Source organism: Hemiscyllium ocellatum, chromosome 31, assembly GCF_020745735.1.
Source record: "Hemiscyllium ocellatum isolate sHemOce1 chromosome 31, sHemOce1.pat.X.cur, whole genome shotgun sequence".
NCBI lineage: Eukaryota > Metazoa > Chordata > Chondrichthyes > Orectolobiformes > Hemiscylliidae > Hemiscyllium > Hemiscyllium ocellatum.
The window spans coordinates 29,944,012-29,959,298 of NC_083431.1; the positions used below are offsets into that span (position 1 = coordinate 29,944,012).

Genomic DNA, 15,287 nt, shown 5'->3' on the forward strand with positions numbered 1-15,287 from the left:
AGAATATTTGATCGACCAGCATACTCCTAGTCCCATCGGTGCCGGTTAATAAAAGGTTTGTTGTATCTGTTTTTAAGTTAACCTAGTTGCTGGTGTTATAACACATCCATGGCCAAAATTTACTTTGCGTTCCCACTCCTGACTTCTGTCTTTCCCACAGCTCCAACTGAACTCTCACTTTCTCCACATTTACTTTACACTCTCACTGCAAACAGCTGCTGAGGTGGGACTTGAACTCAGACCTTCTGGTCCAGAGGTAGGGACATTACAACTGTGCTGCAAGAGCCTCGAGTATCTCTTCCTTTGTAGTCAAGTGAAACCTCAAATAATGCCCACCCCCCCATCTGCATATATTTAACCTTAATAGTTTTAACACCTGTAGTTCAATCCTAATTCTATAGAAGCATTCCCATCCCTCAGTCAGAGGAGCTGGAAACAATGACACCAGGAGTGGAGGTAAAGCAGTACAATGAAAGAAGGAGCTTGTTCAGAGCAGTGGGAATATACAGCAGTGTGAGGACAATGAGAGTTCAGTTGGAGCTGTGGGAAAGAAAATCAGGAGTGGGAACATAAAGTAAATTTTTTAACAGAAGTCAACCAGAGCTCACCTTTATGGGAATAAAATGGAATTGTGGCACCATGAAAATGCAGGTCAATTGGCTGGTGAATATTTATTTTATCTAAACCAAGGAATATACTCGTGAATCTCATCTATATTTAAAGATAGACAAAAGAGAGCCAGCAGACATGATCTATTTTGGATTTCCAGAAGGCCTTTGACAGGGTACAGCACAAGAGGCTGCAAAATAAGATAAAAGCCCATTCTTATGGTATTAAGTGAAAGGTACTGTGGAATTGGTAGAGGGTTGGTTGACTGGCAGAAGCAGAGAGAGAAGATAAAGGAGTCTTTTTCAGGTTGGCAGCCATTGATTTACAAGAGTTCCGCAGGAGTCTGTGTTTTATTCATGATACACAGGTAACCCAAGATGGAGGACGGGAAAAATGTTTGGCTGTGACAGCTTACTGCTTTGAGGTATTTTAGATGTTACAGGTGATTTGCTCCAATTCCAGGAACAGCTATTGCTATTTTATATGCTGTTGCATTGTTTTGGAACTTTGGAGAGAAAAAAAGTCAAAACGACGGCACTTTTAAAAGGGAGAGGGACAGACAAAGGCAGCACATGATGAGGTTGGTGCAGGAGAGAGAGAAAGAGAAAAACCCACATTGCTAACTGACACAGCAGTGAACCTGCACGGTTACTGCCTTTGCTGTTGAATTCATTTATCGCTGGACATTGGAGTGCGTCTTAGAAAATTAACAAACGGTGAAATTCACAACTGATCTTGGGGGAACCTGTTTGGGAGAGGTCACAGCACAGAAACCGATAAGTGAATATGTTTAAGTGTGGCCTTACAGTAAGTCTGCTGTAGTGAGTAGATTGGGTTCTTTCTTGATGAAATGTTTTATTAAGATATGTCTCTTGATTAAACTTAAAAATATAAAACAAATCATAACTATTAAGTTAGACTGGAGCAGTGTTTTGTAGAGGAATAAGACAGTGCTATTTTCTGGCTGTGTAGATTGTGAAGGAGCAAAAATGGCCTTTAGTAGAGTGATATGCTCTTCTTGTTGGATGTGGAAGTTTAGGGAGACTTTATGTATTACTGAGGAATTTCTCTGGAATAAATGCAGTTGGTTGCAAATCCTATCAGATCGAATGGATTGGTTGGAGTGACGGTTAGAGGCATTGAGGAATTTACAAGAGCAAAGGGGTGTCGTGGATGGCAGCCATAGGAAGGGAGAAAAGCTGCAGATGCAGGCAGGTAGATGGGTTAACTCCAGGAAAGGTAAGAGAGGTAGGCAGATAGGGATAACCACAGAAGGCTCCTGCACTATTTCAGGCAAGTATGCTGTTTTGGAAAATGTAGGAGTGATGGATTCTCAGGGGAATGTAGCATGAACAGCCAAGTTTCTGGTATTGAGACCGGCTCTAATGCAATGAGGGGTACATCGGGTCCCAAGAGACCAATTGTGTTGGGGACTCTCTAGTCTGAGGCACAGACAGGCATTTCTGTGGCCAGCAACAAAAAATGAGAATGGTGTGTTGCCTCCCTGATGCCAGGATCAAGGATGTCTGAGGGTGCAGAATGTTCTCAAAGGGGAGAGGGATCAGTAGGAGGTCATTGTCCACTTTGAAACCAATGACAGAGGAAGAGAAAAGGATGAGATTCTGAAAGGAGAATATAGAGAGTTAGACAGGAACTTGAAAAGAAGATCCTATCTGGATTACTCCTGGTGCTGCAAGCTAGTGAGGGTAGGAATACGAGGATAGAGCAGATGAATGCGTGACTGAGGAGCTGGTGTATGGGAGAAGGATTTACATTTTTGGATCATTGGAATCTCTTCTGGGGTAGAAGTGACCTGTACAAGAAGGATGGATTGCACCTAAATTGGAAGGGGACTAATATACTGGCACAGAGTTTGTTAGAGTTGCTCGGGAGGATTTAAACTAGTAAGGTGCGGGGGATGGGACCCAGGGAGATACTGAATAAAGAGGTCAATCTGAGTCTGGTACAATTGAGGACAGAAGCGAGTCAAACAGTCAGGGCAGGTAGGACTGATCAATTAATCTGCATTTGTTTCAATGCAAGGGGCCTAACAGGGAAGGCAGATGAACTCATGGCATGGTTAGGAACATGGGACTGGGATATCATAGCAATTACAGAAACATGGCTCAGGAATGGGCAGGACTGGCAGCTTAATGTTCCAGGATACAAGTGCTATAGGAAAGACAGAAAGGGAGCCAAGAGAGGAGGGGGAGTGGCATTTTTGATCAGGGATAGCATTACAGCTTTACTTAGGGAGGATATTCCCAGAAATGCAGCAAGGGAAGTTATTTGGATGGAACTGAGAAATAAAGGGATGATCATCTTACTGGGATTGTATTATGGACTCTCTAATAGTCAGAGGGAAATTGAGAAACAAACTTGTAAGGAGATCTCAGTTACCTGTACGATTAATAGGTTGGTTATGGTAGGGGATTTCCAAACATCGATTGGGACTGCCATAGTGTTAAGGGTTTAGATGGAGAGGAAGTTAAGTGTGTCCAGGAAAATTTCTGATTCAGTATGTGGATGTACCTATTAGAGAAGGTGCTAAACTTGACCTACTCTTGGGAAATAAGGCAGGCCAAGTGACTGAGGTGTCAGTGGGGGAGCGTTTTGGGGTCAGTGACCATAATTTTATTAGTTTTAAAATAGGGATGGAAAAGGATAAACCAGATCTAAAAGTTGAATTTCTATATTGGAGGAAGGCTAATTTTGACGGTATTAGGCAAGGACTTTCAAAACCTGAGGGGGGACAGATGTTTGCAGGGAAAGGGATGGCTGGAAAATGGGAAGCCTTCAGAAATAGGATAATGGAAGTCCAGAGAAAGTATATTCTTGTTAGGTTGAAAAGAAAGGCTGGTAAGTATAGGGAATGCTGAATGAATAAAGAAATTAAGAGTTTGGTTAAGAAAAAGAAGGAAGTATATGTCAGGTATAGACAGGATAGATTGAGTGAATCCTTAGAAGAGTATAAAGGCAGTAGGAGTATACATAAGAGGGAAATCAGGAGGGCAAAAAGAGGGCATGAGACAGCTTTGGCAAATGGAGGTAAGGAGAATCCAAAGGGTTTTTTACAAATACCTTAAGAACAAAAGGGTAACTAGGGGGAGAATAGGGCCCCCTCAAAGATCAGCAAGGCAGCCTTTGTGTGGAGCCGCAGGACATGGCGGAAATACTAAACGAGTACTTTGCATCAGTGTTTACTGTTGAAAAGGCCATGGAACATATAGTGTGTAGGGAAATAGGTGGTGACATCTTGAAAAATGCCCATATTACAGAGGAGGAAGTGCTGGATGTCTTGAAACACATAAAAGAGGATAAATCCCCAGGACTGATGAGGTCTACCCTAGAATTTTGTGGGAAGCTAGGGAAGTGATTGCTGGGCCTCTTGCTGAGATGTTTGTATCATCAATAGTCACAGGTGAGGTGCCGGAATTCTGGAGGTTGGCTAATGTGGTGCCACTGTTTAAGAAGGTTGGTAAGGACAAGCCAGGGAACTGTAGACCAGTGAGCCTGGTATTGGTGGTGGACAAGTTTTTAGAGGGAATCCTGAGGGACAGAATGTACATGTATTTGGAAAGACAAGGACTGATTAGGGATAGTCAGCATTGCTTTGTGTGTGGGAAATCATGTCTCACAAACTTGACTGAGATTTTTGAAAGAGTAAAAAAGAGGATTGATGAGGACAGAGTGGTGGATGTGATCACGATGGACATCAGTAAGGCATTCGACAAGGTTCCCCATGGGAGACTGGTCAGCAAGGTTAGATCTCATGGAATACAGGGAGAACTAGCCATTTGGATACAGAATTGGCTCAAAGGTAGAGGACAGAGGGTGGTGGTGGAGGGTAGTTTTTCAGACTGGAGGCCAGTGACCAGTGGAGTGACACAAGCATCGGTGCTGGGACCACTATTTTTCATCATTTATATAAATGATTTGGATGTGAGCATAAGAGGTATAGTTAGTAAGTTTGCAGATGACACCAAAATTGGAGGTGTAGTGGACAGCGGAGAATGTTACCTCAGATTACAACAGGATCTGGACCAGGTGGGCCAATGGGCTGGGACGTGGCAGATGGAGTTTAATTTAGATAAATGTGAGGAGCTGCATTTTGGGAAAGCAAATCTTAGCAGGACTTATACACTTAATTGTAAGGTCCTAGGGAGTGTTACTGAACAAAGAGACCTTGGAGTGCAGGTTCATAGCTCCTTGAAAGTGGAGTCGCAGGTAGGTAGGATAGTGAAGAAGGCGTTTGGTATGCTTTCCTTTATTCGTCAGAGTATTTAGTACAGGAGTTGGGAGGGCATGATGCAGCTGTACAGGACATTAGTTAGGCCACTGTTGGAATATTGTGTGCAATTCTGTTCTCCTTCCTATCATAAGGATCTTGTGAAACTTGAAAGGGTTCAGAAAAGATTTACAAGGATGTTGCCAGGGTTGGAGAATTTGAGATATAGGGAGAGGCTGAACAGGCTGGGGCTGTTTTCCCTGTCGGAGGTAGTGGGGTGACCTTATAGAGGTTTACAAAATCATGAGGGGCATGGATGGATAAAGAGACAAAGTCTTTTCCCTGGGGTCGGGGAGTCCAGAACTAGAGGCCATAGGTTTAGGGTGAGAGGGGAAAGATATAAAAGAGACCTAAGAGGAAACTTTTTCACGCAGAGGGTGGTACGTGTATGGAATGAGCTGCCAGAGGATGTAGTGGGGGCAAGTACAATTGCAACATTTAAGAGGCATTTGGGATAGGTATATGAATAAGAAGGGTTTGGAGGGATATAGGCCGGGTGCTGGTAGGTGGGACTAGATTGAGTTGGGATATCTGGTCGGCATGGGCGGGTTGAACTGAAGGGTCTGTTTCCATGCTGTACATCTCTGACTGAGTCTATTAAGGATCTGGTCAAAGGAGTCGAGGGCATTGCTATAATGTTTGCAAATGACACAAAGATAGGTGCAAGGATAGGTCATGTTGAGGAAGCAGGGAGGTTATAAAAGGAAGAGGACAGGCTAGGAATGTGGACAAAGAAGTGGCAGATGGAATACAATATGGGAAAGTGTAAGGTTATGCACTTTGAGAAGAATAGGGGTGTAGAATATTTTATAAATGGGGAAAGGCTTTGAGAATCTGAAGAACAAAGGGAAATGGGAGTCATAGTTCAGGATTCTCTTAAGGTTAACATGCAGGTTCAGTTGATAGTTAGAAAGGCAAATGCAATGTTAGTATTCATTTTGAGTTGACCTGAAAACATGAACAGAGATGTACTGCTGAGGCAGTATAAGGCTCTGATTGGATTATATTTGGAATATTGAGAGCAGTTTTGGACTCCGTATCTGAGGACGGATGTGCTGGCTGTGGATGGGGTCCAAAGGAGGGTTACAAGAATGATCCTGGGGATGAAGGGCTTGTTATGTGAGGAGCGGTTGAGGACTCTGGGTCTATACTGGGTGGAGTTGAGAAGGATGAGGGAGCACATGATTGAAACTTAGAGTAATGAGGTCTGGATCGAGTGGTCGTGGAGAAGATTGTAGGACAGACAATGACACTTTAGAACTGAAATGAGGATTGGGGGGGGGGGGGGGGGGGCGGTAGCAGGGAGGGTGTGATCTTCTTCAGCCAGAGTGTGGCGAATCTGTGGAACTCCTTGTTACAGAGGGCTATGGAGGCAAAGTCATAGTGTATTTTAGACACAGGTAGATAGATAGGGATCAAGAGTTACAAGGAGAAGGTAGAAGCATGGGGTTGAGAAACATCAGCCATGCTCAAAAGGCAGAGCAGACTCTAGGAACAGAATGGCGCAATTCTACTCCTATATCTTAATGCCTTGAGGCTTTTGTAATGGTTATGAGTATTGGTAAGTTTTATTAAGTGGGAAGTTTACTTAGCAGTAACAATGTTATTAATTAACAAATAGAGTAATGACAGGGCTGTTCCAGTCTCAAGTGTTCATGTTCTATGCAGTGTTTGAACTCCAGGACCTCGCTTGTGTCCTGGATAACCACATGTGTGATCAGTAGCAGCAGATTGAAATCTGTGTTCGGAGGAACATTTGCAAGTTGTTGAAATGTATCTGTGAGGTTGAGAGCTTTGAGAAGACACTTGTTATAGACCTGATCACCACACAGTGTAAGAATAGGCAAAGAGGGAGATTGGGTGACCACCAGGAAAATAGTGTAGGAGCCCCCTGAATAATCCATCCTGTAACCCCTATTCAGCTCCCTGAATACTGGTGTCTCTACCCCTGTCTAGGTGAACTCAGTCCATGGCAACATGAGAGGCTCAAGTCTACATGGGCAACAGGGAATACTGGAAGGGCAATAATAGTGGCTGGCAGACAGACCTTTGGGAGCAGGAAGTACTTGCTACAGGATTTCCTAGTGCAACAAGAGCAGGTCAGGTATTATCTATAAGGCTGGGAGGAAGTGAGGACTGCAGATGCTGGAGAGCACAGTTTAAAAATGTGTTGCTGGAAAAGCGCAGCAGGTCAGGCAGCATCAAAGGAACAGGAGAATTGACGTTTTGCGCATAAGCCCTTCTTCAGGTACGCTGTAAGGCTGGTCTAGTTCAGTTTCTGGACAATGGTCAAAACCCCAGGGTTTTGAATGTGTTGGAGTCCCATGATAATAATGCCATAGAAGTGTCAAGGGATGATAGTTAAATCCTCTTGCTGGAGGTGGCTATTGCCTGGCACTTGTATTGTGTGAATGTCATCTGCCAATAATCTGGACCTTACTGCATTTGGACGTGGACTGCTTCAGTACCTGAGAAATTGTATGTGGTGCTGAACATTGTGCAATTCATCAGTGAACATTCTCACTTCTGACAATATGGTGGAGGAACAGCATAGAGTACAAGGAAAATGAGGTTATGTTGAATTTGAGTGGAAAAAAAACTAGTTCGGCTTCAACTGGCGTATTACATTTAGCTCCTGACAATACAGGACCTTGAGGAATGTGATATCACTTGAAACAATGCAGATTTATGAGTAGTTCTAGGGAAGTGGAACTTCAGTTATGACGATGGATTGGAGAAGTTAGCATAGCTTTCATTTGGAGAAGAGACATGATTAGACATTCAAAATCATGGGGTGTCTAGATAGCGTGTGGATAGGGAGGAAATGTTCTCACTCCTGAAAGGATCAAACAATGACATGGCACAGATTTGGAGGAATTAGCAAAAACGTTTTGATACAAAGAGTAGTTAATGCCTGGAATTCACTGCCTGCATGTGTGGTTGAGGCAGGTTCAATTGAGGCCTTTAAAAGGGAATTAAGGTAAGGTCTATAGAGATTATGGCAGAAAACAGGAGAATAAGCATCTCATCCAGGGCTATTAGAGAGCCAATGCACATGTGCACAATAACCTGAATATTCGCCTTAGCAGTTAGGTAATTAAGAACAGTCTAGTGGCTAATGATCATGGCCCTGCTGGTGAATACCAGCAATGACAGATAACAAGGCTATTTCTGAATAGAGAGATGAGCAGCTGCAAACCTTTATAAAGCAGAAATGAAGAGGTGGAAGGTGTGAAAAACACCATCACCCGTCTCAGACAGAGCTGAAATGACTCATGATCGTTTTAAATGTGACAGGCATTTGGGTTAGAAATAACTTACAGGAAATGTATGTTATAGATCAGATTGAATGTTATTTAGTGGATTATGTGTATTTGTGCTTTTAGGATCCCCCGGTAATGTTTTCAGAAGAATACCAAAAGGCTGTAATGCAGGAATATTTCATGGTATTTGATGAAAGAAGAAAAGATTATCTGATTGGAGAACTAATCTGGAATTTTGCCGACTTCTTGACTGCTCAAAGTAAGTAATGTATTTAAAAACAGAAAATGCTGGAAATAGGTCAGGAAACATGTATGGGGGAAAGAACTTGTGGTTTTTAATAACTTCCATTATTTGCAGTAATTTGTTTTTCCATAGGATTATAATTTTCATTTCAAATGATCAGTCACACAGATGTGGAAATATTCACGTGCATGTCTTGTACTTTTCCCAGATGCAACTTATTTTATTCATTTATGGGATGTGGCCATTGCCTGCTCGGCCAGCACTTGCCCATTCATAATTGCCCAGAGGACAGTTAAGAGTCAACCATATTGTGTATCAGTCACATGCAAGACAGCGGTTTTGTGAACCAGATGAGATTTTCCCATCAATCAACAGTTACATTGTCATCATTAAACTCTTAACCCAATCTAGTCCCTCCTGCTAGTGCCCAATCATATACCCATCCAAATGCCTCTTAAATATTGCAATTGTACCAGCCTCCACCACATCCTCTGGCAGCTCATTCCATACATGTAGCACCCTTTGTGTGAAGAAGATGTCCCTTAGGTCCCTTTTATATCTTTCCCCTCTCACCCTAAACCTGTGCACTCTAGTTCTGGACTCCCTGACCCCAGGGAAGAGAATTTGTTTATTTATCCTATCCATGCCCCTCACGATTTTATAAATCTCAATAAGTTGCTGATCTTTGAGGGACCCTATTCTCTCCCTCGTTACTCTTTTGATCTTAATGCGTTTGAAAAACCCTTTGGATTCTCCTTACCTCGACTTGCCAAAGCTACCTCATGCTCTGTTTTTGCCCTCCTGATTTCCATCTTAAGTGTACTCCTCCTGCCTTTGTACTCTTCTAAGGATTCATTCCATCTATCTTGTCAACACCTGACATATGCTTTCTTCTTCTTAACCAAACCCATCGGCAGGGGCGAGTTGGATCGAAGGGTCTGTTTCCATGCTATACATCTCTATGACTCTATTGAATTCAAATTCCAGCATCCACCCTGGCAGGATTCAAACTCCAGTTCCCAGACATTACCTGGTATGCCTGGATTAATAATCTCGAGGCATGCAGCGTGGAAGCACACCCTTCAGTCCAACCAGTCCATGCTGACCGTGTTCCCAAACTAAACTAAACAATGGTCTCCATATCCCTCCAAACATTTCCTATTCATAACTTATCCAAATATCTTTAAAATGTTATAAATGTAATGATTTGTACAGCAAGAAGTCCAAAATGATTCAGAATATTAAAAAACCATGAGAATTCTACAAGAAAACCGGAGTTGCAACTGCAAAATCCACCCTAGTCTCAGCCACCATTCTATCTGGTCAAATTCCTAACATTTAGAATTTCACACCATTGTCTACATGCTATTGCCAGCATTTGTACCTCATGATAATATCACTAAATCATCACCGCCTCGTCTCCTTGTGCATCAGCCTGGAGTAATACATCAGAATTGTTCAGTAGGCGGTTCTCATGTATTTATCTTAAAGTTTGGAGGGGAGGGAGTGGGAGTATCTGGAAAATAAATAGTTGTCTGCTCCTACAGTCACTGCTTTAGACTCTTGTTGCACATGCTGATGTGTTATGCTGGAGCCTAAGCCACGTCAGGCTTGTGGGAGTTTGCTTTAAAATGTCAGACTTATTTGAGTGAGCTATGTGTGTGAGAAGTGTTGGGAAAATCCACACAAAAGCAGGGATAATCAAGGAGTTTGCCTTGTGAGCCTCATACGTTCAGGGAAAGGTGGAGTAGATGGAGGTATTAAGATTTTTCCTTGCTCTGAATTGAATTGTCAGGCTAGTCTAATCTTTACCATAGAGGTATTGGATGGTGAATTCCCAAAGTGGAATTTTACTTCAATAAAGATAAAATATTACAAATGTCAGAAATCTGAAACAAACGCAACACAGAAGAGAGTTAACGTTTTGAATCCAGTATGACTGTTGCTCTGAAGAATAATACCAGACTCAACCTTAACTGTGCTTTCTCTCCACAAATCCTGCCAGGCCTGCTGAGTTTCTCTAGCATTGTTTACTTTGGAGTTTTGTTTAGTACAGTACAGAAAGGTAAAAGTTACATTTGGTATTTTAAAGTGGGGAAATTTGATTGGAAAGAGATTTAGCATATAGAAAATAAGCCACTGGGGAGAAAAATAACTGACTCAAATACTTAGCCATTAAAGAAAGGAACACAGATTATATTGTGCCAGTTAATTCTATTCAATGGACAAAGCAGCAGCAAGAACCACTGTGAAAACCTATCATTTGTATGTGTTCATGAAGTCACCATGCTCCACATCATTGATAATCACACCCTTTACTGAGAATTTAGTGGCCTCACGTGAGATGTGTTGAATTGATTTGATTTGATTCACTAGAAAACTGAATGTATTGTGTTGTTCAACAGGAAGTGCTGAAGAAACTTAGCAGATCTGGCAGCATCCACCAGTTCTGAGGAAGGGTCACCGGACTCTAAATGATTGTTCTCTCCACAGATGCTACCAGACTTTGAGTTTCTTCAGCACTTTGTTTTTGTTTTGGATCTCTAGCATCCACAGTTTTGTTTTATTTCAGAATGCCATCCAGGTTGATTCTGTACTGGATAAGTCTATGGATTTTCACATTATTGGTGTGGGATTAAAAGCACTGCTAGGTGTACAAGTGTGTTTTCTTTTCTTTGATAAATTACAACTATGCACTCTTACACAAAACCTTCACGTATTTGCAGGTACAAAACGGGTAGATGGGAACAAAAAGGGGATCTTCACTCGCCAGAGACAACCTAAATCATCAGCTTTAATTCTGCGGGATCGCTACTGGAAACTTGCCAATGGGACTAAATAATTATTTTATTGGATCACATCTTTGGCCACCGAATACAGAAGAAACTGTTTACAGAAGATTTAATTGAAATATGTATTGTTTTCAGGGGAGATGGGCTTTACTGGCTGGTCAGAATTTCCCATCTGTTCAGAGTTGTTCTTGAAGAGGACAGTGAGCTGTCACTTGAACAGCTACAGTCTGTTTGATGTAGGAAACTCTTGTGGAGGGAGATCTGGCCTTTGGTCCAGCAACAGTGAAGAAACTGATATTTCCAAGCCAGGCTGGTGAGTGGCTACAAGAGAAACCTACAGGTGGAGGCAGTAGTGGTGCATAAATTTAAAAGGTTCCCTACACAGCATCCTCCAGACCCCTTGACACATCAGATACCCGGGAACATGCTGTTCCAGCTTGTAAAGCCAACAGTCCCAACTGAATTTTTTAAAATTACCACAAAGTATTGATGTTACTCTGAGGTGTGAATATTTCCACCCTAAAATTCTCTCAAGATGCATTATAGCCACACTTTCAAAATCGGAAAAGACCGTTAGATTAGTACTGGTGCTTGTTTGTCTATGCAAGTTTAGGTATGAAGTGTTCATTCCCAATTACACATTTTATTTTGACTCTACTCTGAATTCAGTATCAAGATAGCTTTTCCTCGGCTAAAAGAACTAAACCCTGTTACATGGTTAAATTTTTTGAGAGCCAATTTAAATGTAGTAATATCAAATTGAAATCCCAATCCTATTGTGTCTGGCATCACAATTGGGAGCTATCACAAACACTTCAGTTATTACTCCAATTTTTTTATTTGGTAAGTGGTCTCCTTGGACATTGGCAAAAAGGTCTGTTACAATGGTCACAGACACTGCCGTTTTGCCACAGTGGCACTCATTCAAGCTGAATTCATGGCAATGCAGCATGGATATTGGAGCATTCACCCCAAGGTTCAGGTTCAAGTCCAACTCCAGGGCCTGAGCACAAAAATGAACTGCTCAAAGTGGTCTTTTAGGTGATGTGATAAAGTAAGGCAGGTGAACGTAAATCCCATTGCATTATTGTCTGGCTGTAATCATTGCTGCTTGAGTTTTATATATACACAAATTGGCTCATGTATTCTACACTTTGAAAGTACTTCACTTGCTAAAAAGCACTGAGTACCTGGTGTTGATGAGAAAAGTGTTATGTAAACAAGTCATATCTGCAACTAGCTTCAGAAGTTTTTAACTGGACTCATCTTGCCCCTGTAAGCAAGCAAGGTGAACTACAAAAGTTGAAAATTGTATACAATAGACTGTTTTTAGGGTTAAGTGGCATTGGGCCTGATGACTTGGGGATATTGATCAGTTATCGATATCAATGTTATATAAAAGTGTAACATTTTATTAAAAACTGGGGCTTTGGGATTGGAATTGCACAACTGTCCCATGATAAAAGGTGAAAACTACAAACTAGTGACTGCATACATTATTAACAAATTCATAGCAAAATACCAACTTTTTTTTTAGATTAGATTCCCTACAGTGTAGAAACAGGCCCTTTGGCCCAACTAGTCCACACCGACCCTCCGAAGAGTAACCCACCCAGACCCATTTCCCCCTGACTAATGCACCTAACACTGGGCAATTTAGCATAGCCAATTTACCTGACCTGCACATCTTTGGACTGTGGGAGGAAACCGGAGCACACCGAGGAAACCCACGCAGACACAGGGAGAATGTGTGCAAACTCCACACAGTTGCTGCAATTAAACCTGGACCCTGGTGCTGAGGCAACAGTGCAAACCACTGAGCCACCGTCCTGCTGAAGTCTGCTTTTCTTTTTCCTTTTATAAAGGACAGTGAAGAAGGTTAACTCAGATTACAACAGGATCTTGACGAGATGGGCCAATGGGCTGAGAAGTGGCAGATGGAGTTTAATTCAGATAAAGGTGAGGTGCTGCATTTTGGGAAAACAAATCTTAGCAGGACTTATACACTTAATGGTAAGGTTCTAGGGAGTGTTGCTGAACAAGGAGACCTAGGAGTGCAGATTCATAGCTCCTTGAAAGTAGAGTTGCAGGTAGATAGGATCGTGAAGGCATTTGGTATGCTTTCCTTTATTGGTCAGAGTATCGAGTACAGGAGTTGAGAGGTAATGTTGCGGAGGTACAGCACAATGGTTAGGCCACTGTTGGAATATTGTGTGCAGTTCTGGTTTCCTTCCTATCGGAAGGATGTTGTGAAACTTGAAAGGGTTCAGAAAAGATTTACAAGGATGTTGCCAGGGTTGAAGGATTTGAGCTATAGGGAGAAACTGAACAGGCTGGGTCTGTTTTCCTTGGAGCGTTGGAAGCTGAGGGGTGACCTTAGAGGTTTTACAAAATTGAGGGGCATGGATAGGATAAATAGACAGTCTTTTCCCTGGGTGGGGGAGTCCACAACTAGAGGGCATAGGTTTAGGGTGAGAGGGGAAAGATATAAAAAGAGACCTACAGGGCAACTTTTTCACACAGGTAAGTGTGTGGAATGAGCTGTCAGAAGATGTGGTGGAGGCTGGTACAATTGCAACATTCAAGAGCCATTTGGATGGGTATATGAATAGGAAAGGTTTGGAACAATAGGGGATGGGTGCTGGCACGTGGGATGAAATTGGATTGGGATATCTGGTCAGCGTGGACCAATTGGAGCGAAGGGTTTGTTTCCATGCTGTACATCTATGACTATGACTCTATAAAAGCAAAGACAGTCCAATTTCCCCTCATTTATCACTAATTAGAATAATTAGCTTTCTTTCACAAAGATACAGGAGAACATTGAAGAATTCTGATTATTTAACCTATCTTATAAAGGAAAATCTTCTAAATGATATTGAAATTTTTCCTGTAGCTTCACTTAAAATACCTTTTGAAAAGCCTTAAACTGCCACAAAGCTGAGGCACAATTCTTCAAATGTTCAGTTGATAAAGGTACTCAGAAACTGAGTATACACATTCTGTTGCTCTGACATAAAATGCCTTGAGCAAGTTTTTGGATGATTTCAAATCATTCTTAACACCTTAGGAAGTTGTGTGGTTATGTCAGTGATTTTTTGAATGGTTAAAAACAATTTGGATATTGGAATAAAGCATTTAAAGTGAAATTTCTAAGAAAAAGCACATTTGAGTAGTTCAAGCATTTTTTATTGAAAGTGTTCATAAGTATTGTAAAATAAAACTGATTTGGATCAGATACAGATTCTTCATAATTGTTTGCTAGGGGTGCCAGCAGTGAAACAGGAATACTATCAGACAATACACCAGTATCTGTGTATGATTCCATGAGTATGGCAATGTCAGGCTGTTGCTTACCCAGTATGTGGGATAGCTGTCTCAAAATGGGCACAATTCTGTAATCGTTAGTAAAAAGGATTGGTAGGACTCCATTTTTCTTTCAATAGCTTGGATGATGCTATATGGCCTGACCATTGAGCTCTTCCCCGCCAAGGCTCCCAGCCTCATGCCTGATGAAGGGCTTTTGCCTGAAATGTCGATTTTCCACCACCACACTCTTGACCAATTTTATGACTTTGTATTGGCTTGATATACAATTACAGAAGCTATTTGAAATCACAATGAATCTGGAGTCACACATTGAGCCAGATGAGGAAGGAACCATTTTCTTTGACAGCATGAGTGTCCTATGGACCACAAACTGAATTGGGCTGACCCTGTATACGGGTGGCTAAGCAGGTCAGCAGCTAGGAAATCCACAGCAAATAACCACCTCTCCTGTCTCTCCAAACCTACTCAACCATCTGCAAGATAAATTAGTACTGATCGAACGTCCCCTACAATGCCTTGATGGGTGCAGCCCCAGTAACAGTGGAAGCTCATCACCATCCAGGGCAAATCACGCTCTTTGACTGACACCTTGTCCACCACCTTGCAGTGGCTCACCAAGAGTCATTCAACAGTGCCTTCTAAACCTCAATCTTATATGTGGTAAAATCACTGGTTAACAGATGCATTGGAATATCACCATATACAGGTTCCCCTTCACACCAACCTGATTTGGAACTACATGGTTGTTCCTTCACTGTTAC

General features: G+C 42.0%; 1 protein-coding gene across 1 annotated transcript in view; it reads left to right on the forward strand.

Moving 5' to 3' along the window:
- gusb (glucuronidase, beta) overlaps nucleotides 1–14,434 on the forward strand; it is a 40,779-nt gene extending 26,345 nt beyond the window's left edge. Inside the window, exons 11-12 of the mRNA XM_060848284.1 lie at nucleotides 8,284–8,419; nucleotides 11,131–14,434. Of these exons, the coding sequence (XP_060704267.1) occupies nucleotides 8,284–8,419; nucleotides 11,131–11,246 (252 nt within the window). The 3' untranslated portion in view covers nucleotides 11,247–14,434. The remainder of the gene's footprint in view (nucleotides 1–8,283; nucleotides 8,420–11,130) is intronic.
- The last annotated feature ends 853 nt before the right edge of the window (nucleotides 14,435–15,287 follow it).